A 13,102-nucleotide genomic window follows, 5' to 3' on the forward strand; every position below is an offset into this window, starting at 1 on the left:
TTTTGATTGAGAAGATTTGTTGCAATTACTGATTTTTGCTTCTTCTGTGAGTTAATTCAGTGGAGGCAACTGACAGAGTTACCTGCCTGCAGGAGATGAAAATATAAAAGATCTTCCTATTTGCAATGCCCTTCCAACACACTGTTTATTTCTGGTCTCCTCTTGACTAAACAACAGTTGATGATAAAATTGCTTTTTAATTCAGCTCTTCGCTTTTCTTTTCCAGGTCCTTACTTGAAGCTACTTCATCTCCAGTTGTGTTTTGCCATAATGACTGCCAAGAAGGTATGATATAACATTGCATTTTGCAACTATAATATTATGTTCTAAAATGAAATGTAGTCTGCAATAGTACAATCACTGTTTTGGGGTAAATGCCATCTCATAGCTTCGGCAATATTCAAATGAAAGTCTAGGCCATGTATGTGGTGGGCCTCCTGAAAAAGTATGAATTAGGTATTACTGGGGAAGATCCTAAGGCTGCAATGTGGAGGGCTTATGGAGTTTGCACAATAAACCATTCTCTTCCTGTTGTGTAACAGGATAAGGAGGAGAATGATTTGGGCTATGTCTCATAACCACCTTTTTTTTTAGCCCCAGCAACTTTGTAAAGGTTTGCTCATGTTACACAGTGAAATCAAATAATATGGCATAGGCAGATGAGAATGCTTCTTTATGGTGCCAGCTCCCAACATCCCTTCACACTTTACTATGAATAAACAACCTATGATATATAGAAGTAGGGGTAGGATATGAAGATAGGATTAAGATTGTTGGTTGAAGTCAATAAGGGCAGGGAGCATGTTTTGCCTCCACCTTGGTAACATCCCTGAGTGCACATGTTTTACTTCCATTTAAGTGACACAGTTGCCATTCACTGTTATGGACAAAATGCACTGGTGGACCAGCACTCACTGAAGGGTATCTCACAGTTGGCTGCGTCCTCCAGGGGTACATGCCATAGATAAACCCTCTATGCATACACTTCACCCATTGTCATGGATGGACATTTTGCTGCTGATGGAATATCTTGCAGGTTTTTTAAATTTTATTTATTACATTTCTATACTGCCTAGTAGCTGAAGCTCCCTGGGTGGTTCACAGCAATGAAAAGCATAAAATACAATATAAAAGTTTAAAATTGCCATAAAATAAACCTAGCTGTATGACAAAGATTTAAAATACAGCAACAGATTTAAAACAAATTGAAAGACTAACTGAAATGCGTGGGAAAATACTTGGCGCCAAAATGAGCACAATATAGGCACCAGGCTGGCCTCTCTGGGAAACTCATTCTACATCCAGAGTGCTACAGCAGGGGAAAAAAATCTTAGTAGCCACCCACCTCGCTTCCTTTGGCGGTGGCTCTCAGAGGAGGACTGCTGAAAATGAGCAGGTATATGTGCGAGGAAACTATCTTTCAGGTAACTTGGCCTCCTGCCATTTAGGGCTTTGAACATTAATTCCAGCACTTTGCAATGGACACAATGGAAGCCAGTGCAGATGGGGAAGTAGTGGAATAATATGATCATGTTGGCCAGTCCCCATTAGCAATCTTGCTGTAATCCAGACAAAAGCTTTCCAGAGCTTGGACAACTGTAGCTAGGTTGTCTCTATATAGAAGTACAGGGTTTGTATATCAGCCTAATCTGATAAAAGGTGCTTCATGCCACTGAGTCTACCTTTGCCTCCAGTTATAATACTGGATCCAAGAGCACCCCCAAACTACAAACGTGATCCTTTACGGGAAGTGCAGCCCTCTCCAGAACAGGTTTAACATGTCAGCCAGGCAAGCTAATTTGCTAATCTTCAGGAGTCAAGATATTTGAGCAGTAATTTCACATATGTAAGCTACAGAAATTTTTTCCAGTGAAATCATTTGAGTCCCTCAGAGTGTTTACTACTTTCTTATCTCCCTTTCTCTTCCCCCACCCCAGGAAATATTTTGCTTCTTGAAGGCAGAGAAGATTCTGAGAAGCAAAAACTGATGCTTATTGACTTTGAATACAGCAGCTACAATTATAGGTAAATGCTGGGCCTTTTTGCTGGCTTTAAATAAAGGAAAAGCAAGCTTAGCAAATGCTTAATTATTTTGCCTAAACAATATTCTGCCTCTATAGATTTATTTTGGCTGCTCTTGGTTCATCAAGATAGAAGGCCAGTTCTTTAGATCTGCTTCTAATGTTTGAAGACAACCTCCTAGAAGCAAAAGATCTTTCGCTATAACTAAACAAAATGTCTGACGAAAGCTCCTATCTGGAGTTTTGATGAATATATGTGATAGAGCTTGTGCTTTGTATGCATAATGTACCAAGTTCAGTTCCTTGTATCTTTAATTAAAGGATGTTGAGACCAATTTAAAAAAGATTCTGGATTTGTTTTTTAAAATTCTGTGCTGTATGGCCCATACAACATTTAAGTCATGCTGCCTGTTGCTACACTTGCAGCAATGCATATTGTGCTAGCTGGTGTGCTATACAAGCAATGGATTCCTGGTGTGTCAATACTGCACATACAAAGGGTGTGTGTGTCTCTGACCAGATTTAAAAATGGCACTAACTGCAAAAAGTTATTTTAGCACACCGATCACTACTAAATCTGGCTTCGTATGCTGAGAGAGAAAGAGACCTGTGCCTAAGAGAATATGAAAAGTTAGAGTAGATAGACTGTTAGACTTAGTATAAAGCAACCAATTAAGTTTAGTTATAACTCAGTGATAGAACATATACCTTGCATGTGTAAAATCCCGCTCAGAACCTGCACCTTTGCTAAAGAAGTCATTTGAGAGCTGCTGCCTGTTGGGGCAGATGGTAGTGGATGGGCCTATAGTCAACTCACATAAGCTTCTTATATAGATATATATACCTATATTTTTCAACTCAGATTTCTATCGTTATAAATCAGTAAGCAGCGATGAAATGTCAGTCTGAGAACAAGGAATAGATTTTTTTTTGTAAACTTAAAAATGTTTCTTACATATTGAATATTCTCACTCCAGAGGGTTTGACATTGGAAATCACTTCTGTGAATGGATGTATGACTATGTGTATGAAAAATACCCATTCTTCAAAGTGAACTTCCAGAACTACCCTTCAAAGAAGCAACAGGTAAGGAATAAATTAGAATTGCCCTCAGATTTAAGGTCCTTTCACTTCAAAATCATCTTCATTTCTAAATCATACTGCACGTGACAGATTTTTCATTCCAGAGGTTGGGGGAAACTGTGCCCCTCCCAGATGTTGGACTACAACTCCCATCAACCTCAGCCACCATGACCAATGGCCAGTTAAGATGGTTCTGGTAGTCCAACATCTGGAGGGCCACAAGTTTCTTACCTCTGCTTTAGTCTATAGCTTCAGATTCTATGTTACAACTTTTCAAATTGGATGTCTGAACATTAGTTCCTGCATTGAGCAGGGGGTTGGACTCGGTGACCCTTCCAATTCTACTATTCTATGATTCTAGTTATCTTATTAACATTGTATACTGTATGGTCAGCAGTCTGCATTTACGGACCCATTTTGCTCCAGAGGAGCCCAAAAATTTGAACTATTTGGAGATAAATTTTCTAAATTTCAGTTTATGCTTTAAGAGCATCCAGAGTTTGTTATTACATTGTAAAGGTATTTTATATCAACCTTAACACTCCTGTCCAAATTATGCATCGATTAATATTAATCATTTGTGCACCAAAAAATTAAATCAGATTTATTTTGGGATTGAACAACTTCTCTGGCTTTATACATACATGTTCAAAGAAAAGCTGGAGTACAAAGCTTAAAATGAATGTTATGATTTCATGTATTGAAACTGTCTTGGAACTGTACTGATACTTTAATAAATGAAATTGCTTACTTGGCACCAAAAGACTAAGCTGCTGTTCAAACTACTATCTGTGCTTTTCAGCTCCATTTCATCTCCAGTTATCTAGCTGCATCTCAAAGTGGGTTTGAAAATCTGAGCAATGAAGATAAGTCCAAAATAGAAGAAGAAATGTTGGTTGAAGTAAATAGGTAACTTCTTGTCTTCGTTTTGTATGTAATATATGTATTACTCTTGCTTGAAACTTGGCTTTCAGATAAGATGTGGGTTGTACATGCCTTCTTAAAGAAGATCTAACTAGTATTTAATCTAGTGTCCACTCTAAAGTAGTTCATTTTCAGCATTGAATGTCAGGAAGTTACCCTATACCTGAAAGAAAGCAGGATGAGTAGAGACCACATTAACTACTTAGCCATAATAATTTGTTCTGATTGGTTGACCTCATTTACTATCTAATGGGAGTAACCATTCTGGTATCCTAGCACTGAAGAAGTCCAGAGAGGGCAGCCAATGGTTAAGGGTACATTTAGCATTTACTTAGTGGCACTTCCAGTCATAAACTGAAATACAGTGTGTTGGTCATAAATAGCTTGGGTTGAGGTACCGGAGGGACAATCTTCTCCTGTATCAGTCTGCCTATCTCCTATTGGAGAGGTGTTTCTCTATGCTTCATCCATGGCTGAGGCAAGATTGCTTGGGAGGAGAGACTAAAGCATTCTTGGTGACTATATCCAGACTATGGAGCATGTTACCTATGAGATTTGTTTGGCCTCCTGCTGCTGTTTTTTATTGACTGGCTAAAGCTTTCCTATACTGCTGGACAGGTATTTTATATGGTGGACTTCATTTTTAGAATTCTTTTATCTGCTAAGCCTGTTTCTGTTCATGCCCTTACTTTTATTATTGTATTGTGTTTAATTGTAAACTGCCCTGAGTGATGCAAATGCATTGGAAAGGTGAGGTGAAGTTTTCTTAAGAGAGTTCCAGAAGCAGAGTGAATACATGCTGAATTACCCTTCTTGAAGAAGTTGTACTTGGATTTCTCATACATCCTGAATGTGTTACAGAATAAAAATTGAAATATGCTATTCTGAAGTTCAGAACCCAAGTTCAGAACATTATATAATCTTAGACTTTTCTGGTCAAAGAATTATAAACTAGATCCTGAAACATCTAGAAAACATAACTGTGATTGTTCTTGACAGGTTTGCTCTTGCGTCTCATTTCTTCTGGGGTCTGTGGTCCATTATACAGGCAAAGATATCATCTATTGAGTTTGGATACATGGTACGTGTTTTGAAAAAGCCGTCTTCAAGCTTAAAAAGTTTGCATACTCTGTGTTATTACTATGTTCATCTGAGATATATTCCTCTCAGTATGATTTACATCCCCTCCAAAGCCTGTGTTGTTCAACATTCATTTGTAACATTCAGTCAGACGGTACTCATTTCGTCGCGAGCATAAATGGTTCCAATAGTTCAGCAAGCCTTTAATTGATGTTGATCTTAACTGAAGCAATGGGCAGCTCTTTTTGTTGTTATCTCAACACTACAGCAACAAACTTCAGTTAATGCTATCAGTTTGACTTCTCCCATCATCTCATTGCTTTTTGACCTTTCCTAAAAAAGCTTATAACATTAATGGCAAAACATGTAGCTTTAATTATCCATCACACCCTTGCTGCAGTGATTGCTTCTAGGTAGGATTTAACACAAGTAACATAACTGCATTCAAGTCAGGCTTCTGTCTTCTTACAGTTTTTGTTGGTTCCTGAAACAGATCAAATAGATCGTGAAAAAACTACAATTGAGGCTTCATAGATTTCTCTAACATTTTTCTGTATTAAGATACAGCTTTCATGCACTGATATGGAGGCAGCATGCCCAATACCTTCAACTGTACTACTACTACTATTATTATTTTATCACTTAGGACTATGCACTCTCAAGATTTGATGCCTACTTTGACCAGAAGAGGAAACTCAAAGTCTGAAGGTTGAAGACTGGACAATCAGTTCCTGTACTGTATAAGGAAGGCAGCTGGGCAGAAATTCCACTGTGCTTAGGCTACTGTAGTTGTAATGAAGGTTTTGCAAATTCCAACTACTCGGATGCAATGCTGAAGACTGCACAAAATGACTAAGTTTACTTTTTTTTTTACAGTTTCATAAGTCTTTGGAATGAGAATTGACAGCTAAGTATACTATAACAGTGCAATATCAAGCTTTTTTAATCTAGAAGGTATTATGAGGGAACCTTTGAGTTTTAATGTGAACCATCCCATACGTCAAGAGCAAACAGTGTTAATTGTGGGTATCTGTTCTCTTTTTTTTTTAACAAAGGTATTTTATTGAATTCTCTCAATGCATCATCATACATGCTATCAGTTAATGGGGGAACCCAAGTTCTTTTTAGGGAAAGCATTATACTGTGAATCGTTGCTAAAGCTGTTTGAGTAGTGGTTGTTCTCATGGGGCATGACAAGCCATTCTTCTCCAGAAAACTACTGGTAATCTAACACTAAAAAACAAAGGAGCTCATGTAGTGTGGCTTCTCTTTCCATGCAGACTAAAGTAGTTTTCACATTCTGGTATCTCGGTAGAACAAGGTAATACAGATGCATCGCAAACTGGAACATGCAAGAGCTGCCATCTCTTGTTAGCTCATTCCACATCTTAGGCCAAGGGTGTGCATTGACTGCCCAGCAACAGTCCTACAGTTTTGCATTGTTCTTGTCCAGGACATTCCCTGGGCTGACAGCACTGGGATGAGTGCCTTGAATTCCTCTAGCTTGCCCCTCTCTGGCTTAAAGGAGGGAAGAGTGGCAAATGAAATGGGGAGCAAGTGAGGAATGTTTGACCAATTGTGGCATGTGGGTGCCTTGTAAGGGGCACACTGCTCCTTGTTTAAAACCCTGTTGCTTATTCCACCAGATGTGGATGTTTCTCGTGCAGACAATACATTGAAATATGTATATGTGAACTCTCCAATAAGTGTATATGTTATCCTGAGAGCTTCTAGAAAACATCTTTAACCATCCTTATTTGACTTGTGCTTTTTGCTTAACATGTATTGTACAAATAAATTTTTTAAAGTCTTTATTCTTTTACTATACTTGATTATCATTATGTGGCGCAAGTTGTCATTTTAAATTTTCCTAAATCATCTGAGTGAAAGATACCATAAATATACATATAGCAGCATTTCACAAACAAAAGTGAAGGTGACGCTTAAGAATTTTATTTATACTAGAGAGCTCTAGCAGCAGTAATTTCCTTATCAGATTTACCACATTTACAGTTTATCAGTTCCTTTAGAAAACAATCCTGTGGAGGAAAGCTCTAGAGGCAGTTGATTCACCAGTGCATAAACAAGTGATGAGACAGATGGCATCTCAATTGTTTCCCCCCTGTGTCTAGTTATGAGCGATCACTGACTCTACCCACAGGTCATTATGATCCACTAGTGTCAGGAAAATCAGGGGATTGCTTGTACACATGTACACACACACACTTTGGCTGAAGGAGAGTTTTGTTTCTACTTTAAATTGCCCTCCTTCCCTCAATCTTTTACCAGTCTTGAAATTTTCAGGTTATGTAAAACCAACATTTACTTCTATCACATGTAAATTCAGGAAGGTTAGTGAAAAGTTTTTGATTTTACAAATGTTATCATGACCAACCCCCCAATTATCCCTTTATCATAGAATGCTTTCCCCACACACACATAGAACCTTAACTAAGGCCGCACAGTTGTGCATTCTTAAATATGCAAGAAAACTACTAGAGGCTAAAAGTCTTAAAACATGGCTTGCATGTTACAATCCCAGTCATCATTGAATTTCACATTTCAACGTTGTTTCACAAACTGCTATGCACACAGTATAAATGTATTGTGCCTGGCAGATTTTCTCATTGTTCTTCATTCCTGTGCCAATCTTGTAATTTATCCATTCATATTTGAATTCCATACCTTATCCCTCATGGTTCTGTTCCTCCTCCCCTTTGTTTACCTGCTCACCTGACTATTGAGCAGTAGAAACTTGGCTTACAAGTCTTCAATCCTTAATCCATTGTCAGAGAAAACTTTCATTAGGACCAACCAAATATGCAGAAAATTGTGATCAAGCTTTTGAGATCTCCATCAGGCAGGATGTTACAAAAAATTAGGGAGTAGGACAAAAGGGGGGGGAAAGCTGGCTTTATGTCAAGGTCACAGAGTTAGGACTCTACTGGGTCTGTTGTGGATATCGTGCTATTTGGTTTTAACTGTTACTTGTTATCTTCTGTTTTTATTGTTTTATTACATTGCGTGGTTAAGTTCTTTTGTACACCGCCTTGGGTGGGTTCGCTCCAAAAGGTGACATATAAACCTTTTCATAGTAAGGCATTTCATATTTAAATTTGCATAACTGTCAAAAAATTCTAACCCTAAATTTTAATAAGTTAAATGCTTTTGTTGGTATTTCTCTCACAGCAATACGAATTGCACCGTTTAAAAATAGCAGTACTCTTGCTAGCCTGCTGCCAGAAGACTTTATTGTAAGACAGGTTTGCAGGAAAGAGTTGTGTGCCCCAATGTGGGATATATCTGAAAAGTTGTGGCTTCTCAGATGAACAATTCAAAGGAAACAGTGCTATCTTCACAATTGTCTTTACAGAGGTGGCATTAATTTATAATTCATATTATGCATGATTTAAGTTGATCCACACCACCAGGCATAACTTAATACTCCAGATAATGCAAATATCTTTTGAGTGCAATGCAATCCAAATAAAAATATTTGATGCACTCCATGATCCTGTATTTTGAGATGTCAGGATAGCCTCATTAACTTTCTTTCCAGCCCAACAGAAAACTACAGCTTCCACTGGGCGCTGTCCACCAACATATCCGCACTTTAATAGCAGTTTCCTGAGGGATGAGTCAAGACTGCTGTGTAAATTATGCTCGTATCTTAAATTATGAGTCTGAATAGCACAACGTGCAGTATCCAACACTGCTCAAGCACTAGTGGGACCCACTGCTAGTGCAACAGGAAGCTAGTGGATCCTGCAGTTATCTGAAGTGAGTGAAACAGGTTAGTGGAGTTTTCAGGAGGGAGCTCCACTGACTTGTCCCATTCTGGAAAAGAGAGTTTCCACACATTTCTGGGGTGACTGTCAGAAGTCTAGTTCCTGTTGTGAAAGAGGTAGGTCCTGGTAGTGCCATGGAAATAGGAGCACGGCAATAGTATTGGGTACTGCTCACTGTTTCTTTTACATCCATTATGACAGCTTTGAAGGTGTTCTCATCTTGTGAGGCACAATCTTCCCTTTTGTATGTAAAAAGGTGAAAGAAAGCCCTCAACAGCAAAGCTTCCCCATGCGGCCTGTGGCTTCCCATCTGCACCCCTTGCACAGCAGTTAGATTTGTCAAAATCTTCATTGCTGGCAACGGAGACATAAACCATTTGCTGGGCAGATTATTTTCAGGAGGAATTGTTGCTGGAGAGGGAAGTACTCAAGGGCTAAAAAATTACTTAATTTATTAAATTTATAGCCTGCTTTTTTGCCAAAAATGACATTCTATATTACAGTGATGGGGGCAAAGTATGTGTGAGTACTTAACAAAAACTATAAGCATCAGGAATTCTTTACACTTGGATTGATTTAATCCTTTTCCATCCTATCTTCTGAACTGCTATTTTCTTTATCAGGAAAGATCAATTTAAAAGAAGTGTTGATAAAAGCTGGTTCTATGCTTTGACAATCCACTGTTTATTTTCTCTCTCCTTTCCCTTCCCCTCTTAAGAGCAAGGAAAATGTATTGCTTGTTTTCTCTTTGTGAGCACAATGAGGTCCTTTATAATCCATCTTTTGAGTGATGGATTCAAAAGGATTGTCACTCCTAGGACAAACTGACACAGCCAGCAAAAATGAAGAATTACATGGGAGATGGATGAAAAAGGCTGAGGGGTTTTTGAGCTGAAATTAAATCCAGAAATGCATACACTGCCATATGCTGAACTAAGCAGAAGAGTTGGGATTCCCATGTATGAAAGCTGTTGCTTAACCAGCTGGTTCCTTGTTTGTCTTCATATGAAAAATAACTGATACAGCTCATAGTTTTAATCATTAGAGGAACAGCCTGCGCCATTAAAGGGCTGTAAAGCAGGTTTTAGTATTTCCCCCCCCTGACCAACATATTTTTGTATGTAATGGGCCCTCAATCTAAGTAATCTAACTAAGGAGATCAGGGAACAAAAGTGACTGAAGAAAATAAATTGCATTTTAAAAGAAATGGTAAATGTGATTTAAGAAGTTTATGTACAATTTATGTATCTGTCAAAATATCTCCCAACTCTTTGCTACATAGTTTTGCACAGTCCCTTTTTGGTCAGTATTCAAATATCCAATGCCTCTTCTACTCAAAAACAAAGTAGAGGTTTAAAAAGTAAATAAAAACTGCAAACAGCTCTTCACGGACTCAGCAGCAGGTGCCAAATCCTCCCCTTGCAGCTGGTACATTGCAGCCATCTATTTTCTCCAGTCTCTACTATATACTCTTGTGCAGTTCTTAAAAAACACATAAAGCAGATGCCCCCATCGTCCATAATGACTCCCAAAGCAGCCATCAAAATGGCAATGGTTTCTAGAAGCCACCATCTCAAACTGATGTGTCACAAAGCTGCTGTGGAATGAAATGGATTGAATGGCTTTAAATAGTGTTAAGTGTGGATCTTAATAGAGATGCAAGATTTCTCATGCTGGGCTATGCTGGTCTAAAGTCCTGTATGGCATCCACTCCAGAGCCTCATGTAGATCTGGTTCATAATACACACACTTTTGTCAGAAGTGGTGATAGGATTCACAGGGCCTGGAGCAAGAGGGAAAATTAAGTTTCTGGAATCCTAGTGCCTGTGCACCTCTTACACTGGTGAGGGAGAGGTAGAAATGCTAGGGGGAACCACATCAAGTTGGCAGTTGAACTTGCTGCATTAGAAAGGCAGAGGAGTTGGGATAACACAGGGCTTCCCTTTGATCAGCAGCTATGCAATAGAGTTCACCGAGTGCAACATAGGAAGTTGCTGAGTACTATTCATCAATCTGTGCCAGTATTAGCTACTCTGTAAGCAGATCTCCAGGGTCACAGGTAAAGGTCTTCACAATAATATTTTCTGTAAACTCACGTTGCTGGGGGTTGAACCTGGAACCTTCTGTCTACAGAACATGTGCTTTACCACTGAACTATGATCCTCCCTATAAGTTTTACACCCCGGGACTCCTGCAACGGGGCTGAACAGATAACCTGCTTTGCAAGCAATGGTTGTGGTCAGTCACCCATCTAGTGGATGCCTGATAGAGACAGCAGGCACCCCATTTATCCAGCAGACAGTACTGGTAGAGGGCATAGGCTCTTTCAGCACAGCAAGAACAGTAACAGCTGGTAATCATCTCTGCCTTGGCTAATCATTTACTGGAGTAGCTACTAGACTGACATGATTTCCAGAGGGTAGCTGTGTTAATCCAGCACAGCAAAAACAACACAGTCCCATGGCACCTTTAAGACTAACATGTTTCATCGGGCATAAGTTTTGTGGATTGTAATTCACCAGATGCATGGAATATTATGGAGAGCTTCAGGTTTATACAATACATATGGTGGGGGTGGAGAAAGAATTGTAAACAGTGGAGTCAGAACAAAATTAAATGCAGAAGTACTGAAATCACACTAACTGGCCATTCACAGTGTATTTGTTGCTGATAAAATAAATATCCTGGCACTAGGTAACTCAACACATCAGTTCACATGATAGTTCACCAGATGTGAGGTGGGCCTGCCTAGGGAGGAACGGACATGTGCTACAGAAGGTGTAAGTGCACCTGTCAATTCATTTCATCTTCAGGCCAAGTGACAGCATCTCAAACCTCACTTACCCTATCCTAATCAGTGTAATGCAGGAAGCTCCATCATGCATTTTGGAGTGAGGAAGCAATAGGACAACCTGTGTTGCAACTCTACGCCTCTGGCTGGAGCCTTATTTCAAACATGATTTTTCTCTTGCAAGTGGTAATACTTCTTTGACTGCTAATCCTTGTACCAAGGACAAGAATTCACACTCCCTGTTGTTTTAGCAATTTGTCTCATGGGTAGAGGCAACCTGACATCTGTGGCAGAGTGAATAACATGCAACCCACTATGAGAGTCTTATAAATGTTGATCGAATTCTTATCTTCTTTGAATGTAACGTTGTACCAATGATACAGAAGTTATATTTCGGGGGTTAATATTGTTACTCGTTGGAGAATTAAAATATAAGCTTTATAAATATTTTTATTTCTATGTTTTTACTCCTGACTGATTGCCAAATTGCTCCTCCTCATTCCAAAAAGAGCACTCAGGGCTCTTACCCCTCCTCTCTCGTTCAACTAGCAGAAAAGCCTTGCATTGACAGAAGAACCAAAAGCCTTGCATTGAGAGAAGGAATGCTTCCATTTGTGGGAGGCTTTTTCTGGATCCAACCCAATGGCTGCCTTTAAAATGAAGGATTTTGACAATAGCCACATTCTAGATCATCAGGCAGTTTCGCTGGGCCCTGGGATGCTGTGGATGCAGTTGTTCTGCCTCAGCTACAAAGGGAGTCAGGAGTCAGCAGGCAATCTAGCCATCCAACCACCCCTCACACCACCCTTGAAGCAAGCACCTGTGGGTATAAGGAGATTGCTGTGGGAATAGAACATCATGTTTCTAAATACAAGTGGCTGTACTAATTAGCAAGCCCAGCAAGGAAGAGGAAAGACTAATAATAGTCTTCCTCCTGAATCAAAAAGAACACAATGTGATTTACTTTCAAGTCTGATGGACAAGGATGTTCACTGTATTAGTCACACACCACCCATGGGGTTTGCTCAAAAGCATAAGGACATTTGTGGGGGTGATCAACTGGCCATCTAGGTTTCATCTAGGTTTGGTTGAGTCAACGCTTACCCATAAGTGGGGGCTATCATCACTGCTTAGCCTGGGGAGATTAGCAGCACCCATCGAGAGGTGACGATGGGAGGAGGGATTTGGAACCATGTTCAAAGCCATTCTCCCTTGGGTTCTTCCCATGTCAAGAGAGGAAACAGCATGCTGCTTCTTTGATCCAAGGTGTTTCAGACACATGGGCAGGAGCTGTGGGAAAGGACCACAGGAAATAACAACTGTTAGAGCGGATATATTCTGAGATGACAAGCTTCAGATAGAGGAGCAGACCAAAGGCACAAATATGGAAATAATTAAATACACCAGCATAGTCC

The 13,102-nt window shown here is 39.5% G+C and overlaps 1 protein-coding gene across 1 annotated transcript in view; it reads left to right on the plus strand.

Annotated features, from left to right (window-relative positions):
* The window catches only part of CHKA (choline kinase alpha), a 31,026-nt gene extending 24,104 nt beyond the window's left edge, over positions 1-6,922 (plus strand). Inside the window, exons 7-12 of the mRNA XM_063117086.1 lie at positions 227-285; positions 1,938-2,025; positions 2,999-3,107; positions 3,907-4,013; positions 5,028-5,109; positions 5,755-6,922. Of these exons, the coding sequence (XP_062973156.1) occupies positions 227-285; positions 1,938-2,025; positions 2,999-3,107; positions 3,907-4,013; positions 5,028-5,109; positions 5,755-5,814 (505 nt within the window). The 3' untranslated portion in view covers positions 5,815-6,922. The remainder of the gene's footprint in view (positions 1-226; positions 286-1,937; positions 2,026-2,998; positions 3,108-3,906; positions 4,014-5,027; positions 5,110-5,754) is intronic.
* Positions 6,923-13,102: the final 6,180 nt, after the last annotated feature.

Source organism: Elgaria multicarinata, chromosome 2 (assembly GCF_023053635.1).
Source record: "Elgaria multicarinata webbii isolate HBS135686 ecotype San Diego chromosome 2, rElgMul1.1.pri, whole genome shotgun sequence".
In the NCBI taxonomy this organism is placed as follows: domain Eukaryota; kingdom Metazoa; phylum Chordata; class Lepidosauria; order Squamata; family Anguidae; genus Elgaria; species Elgaria multicarinata.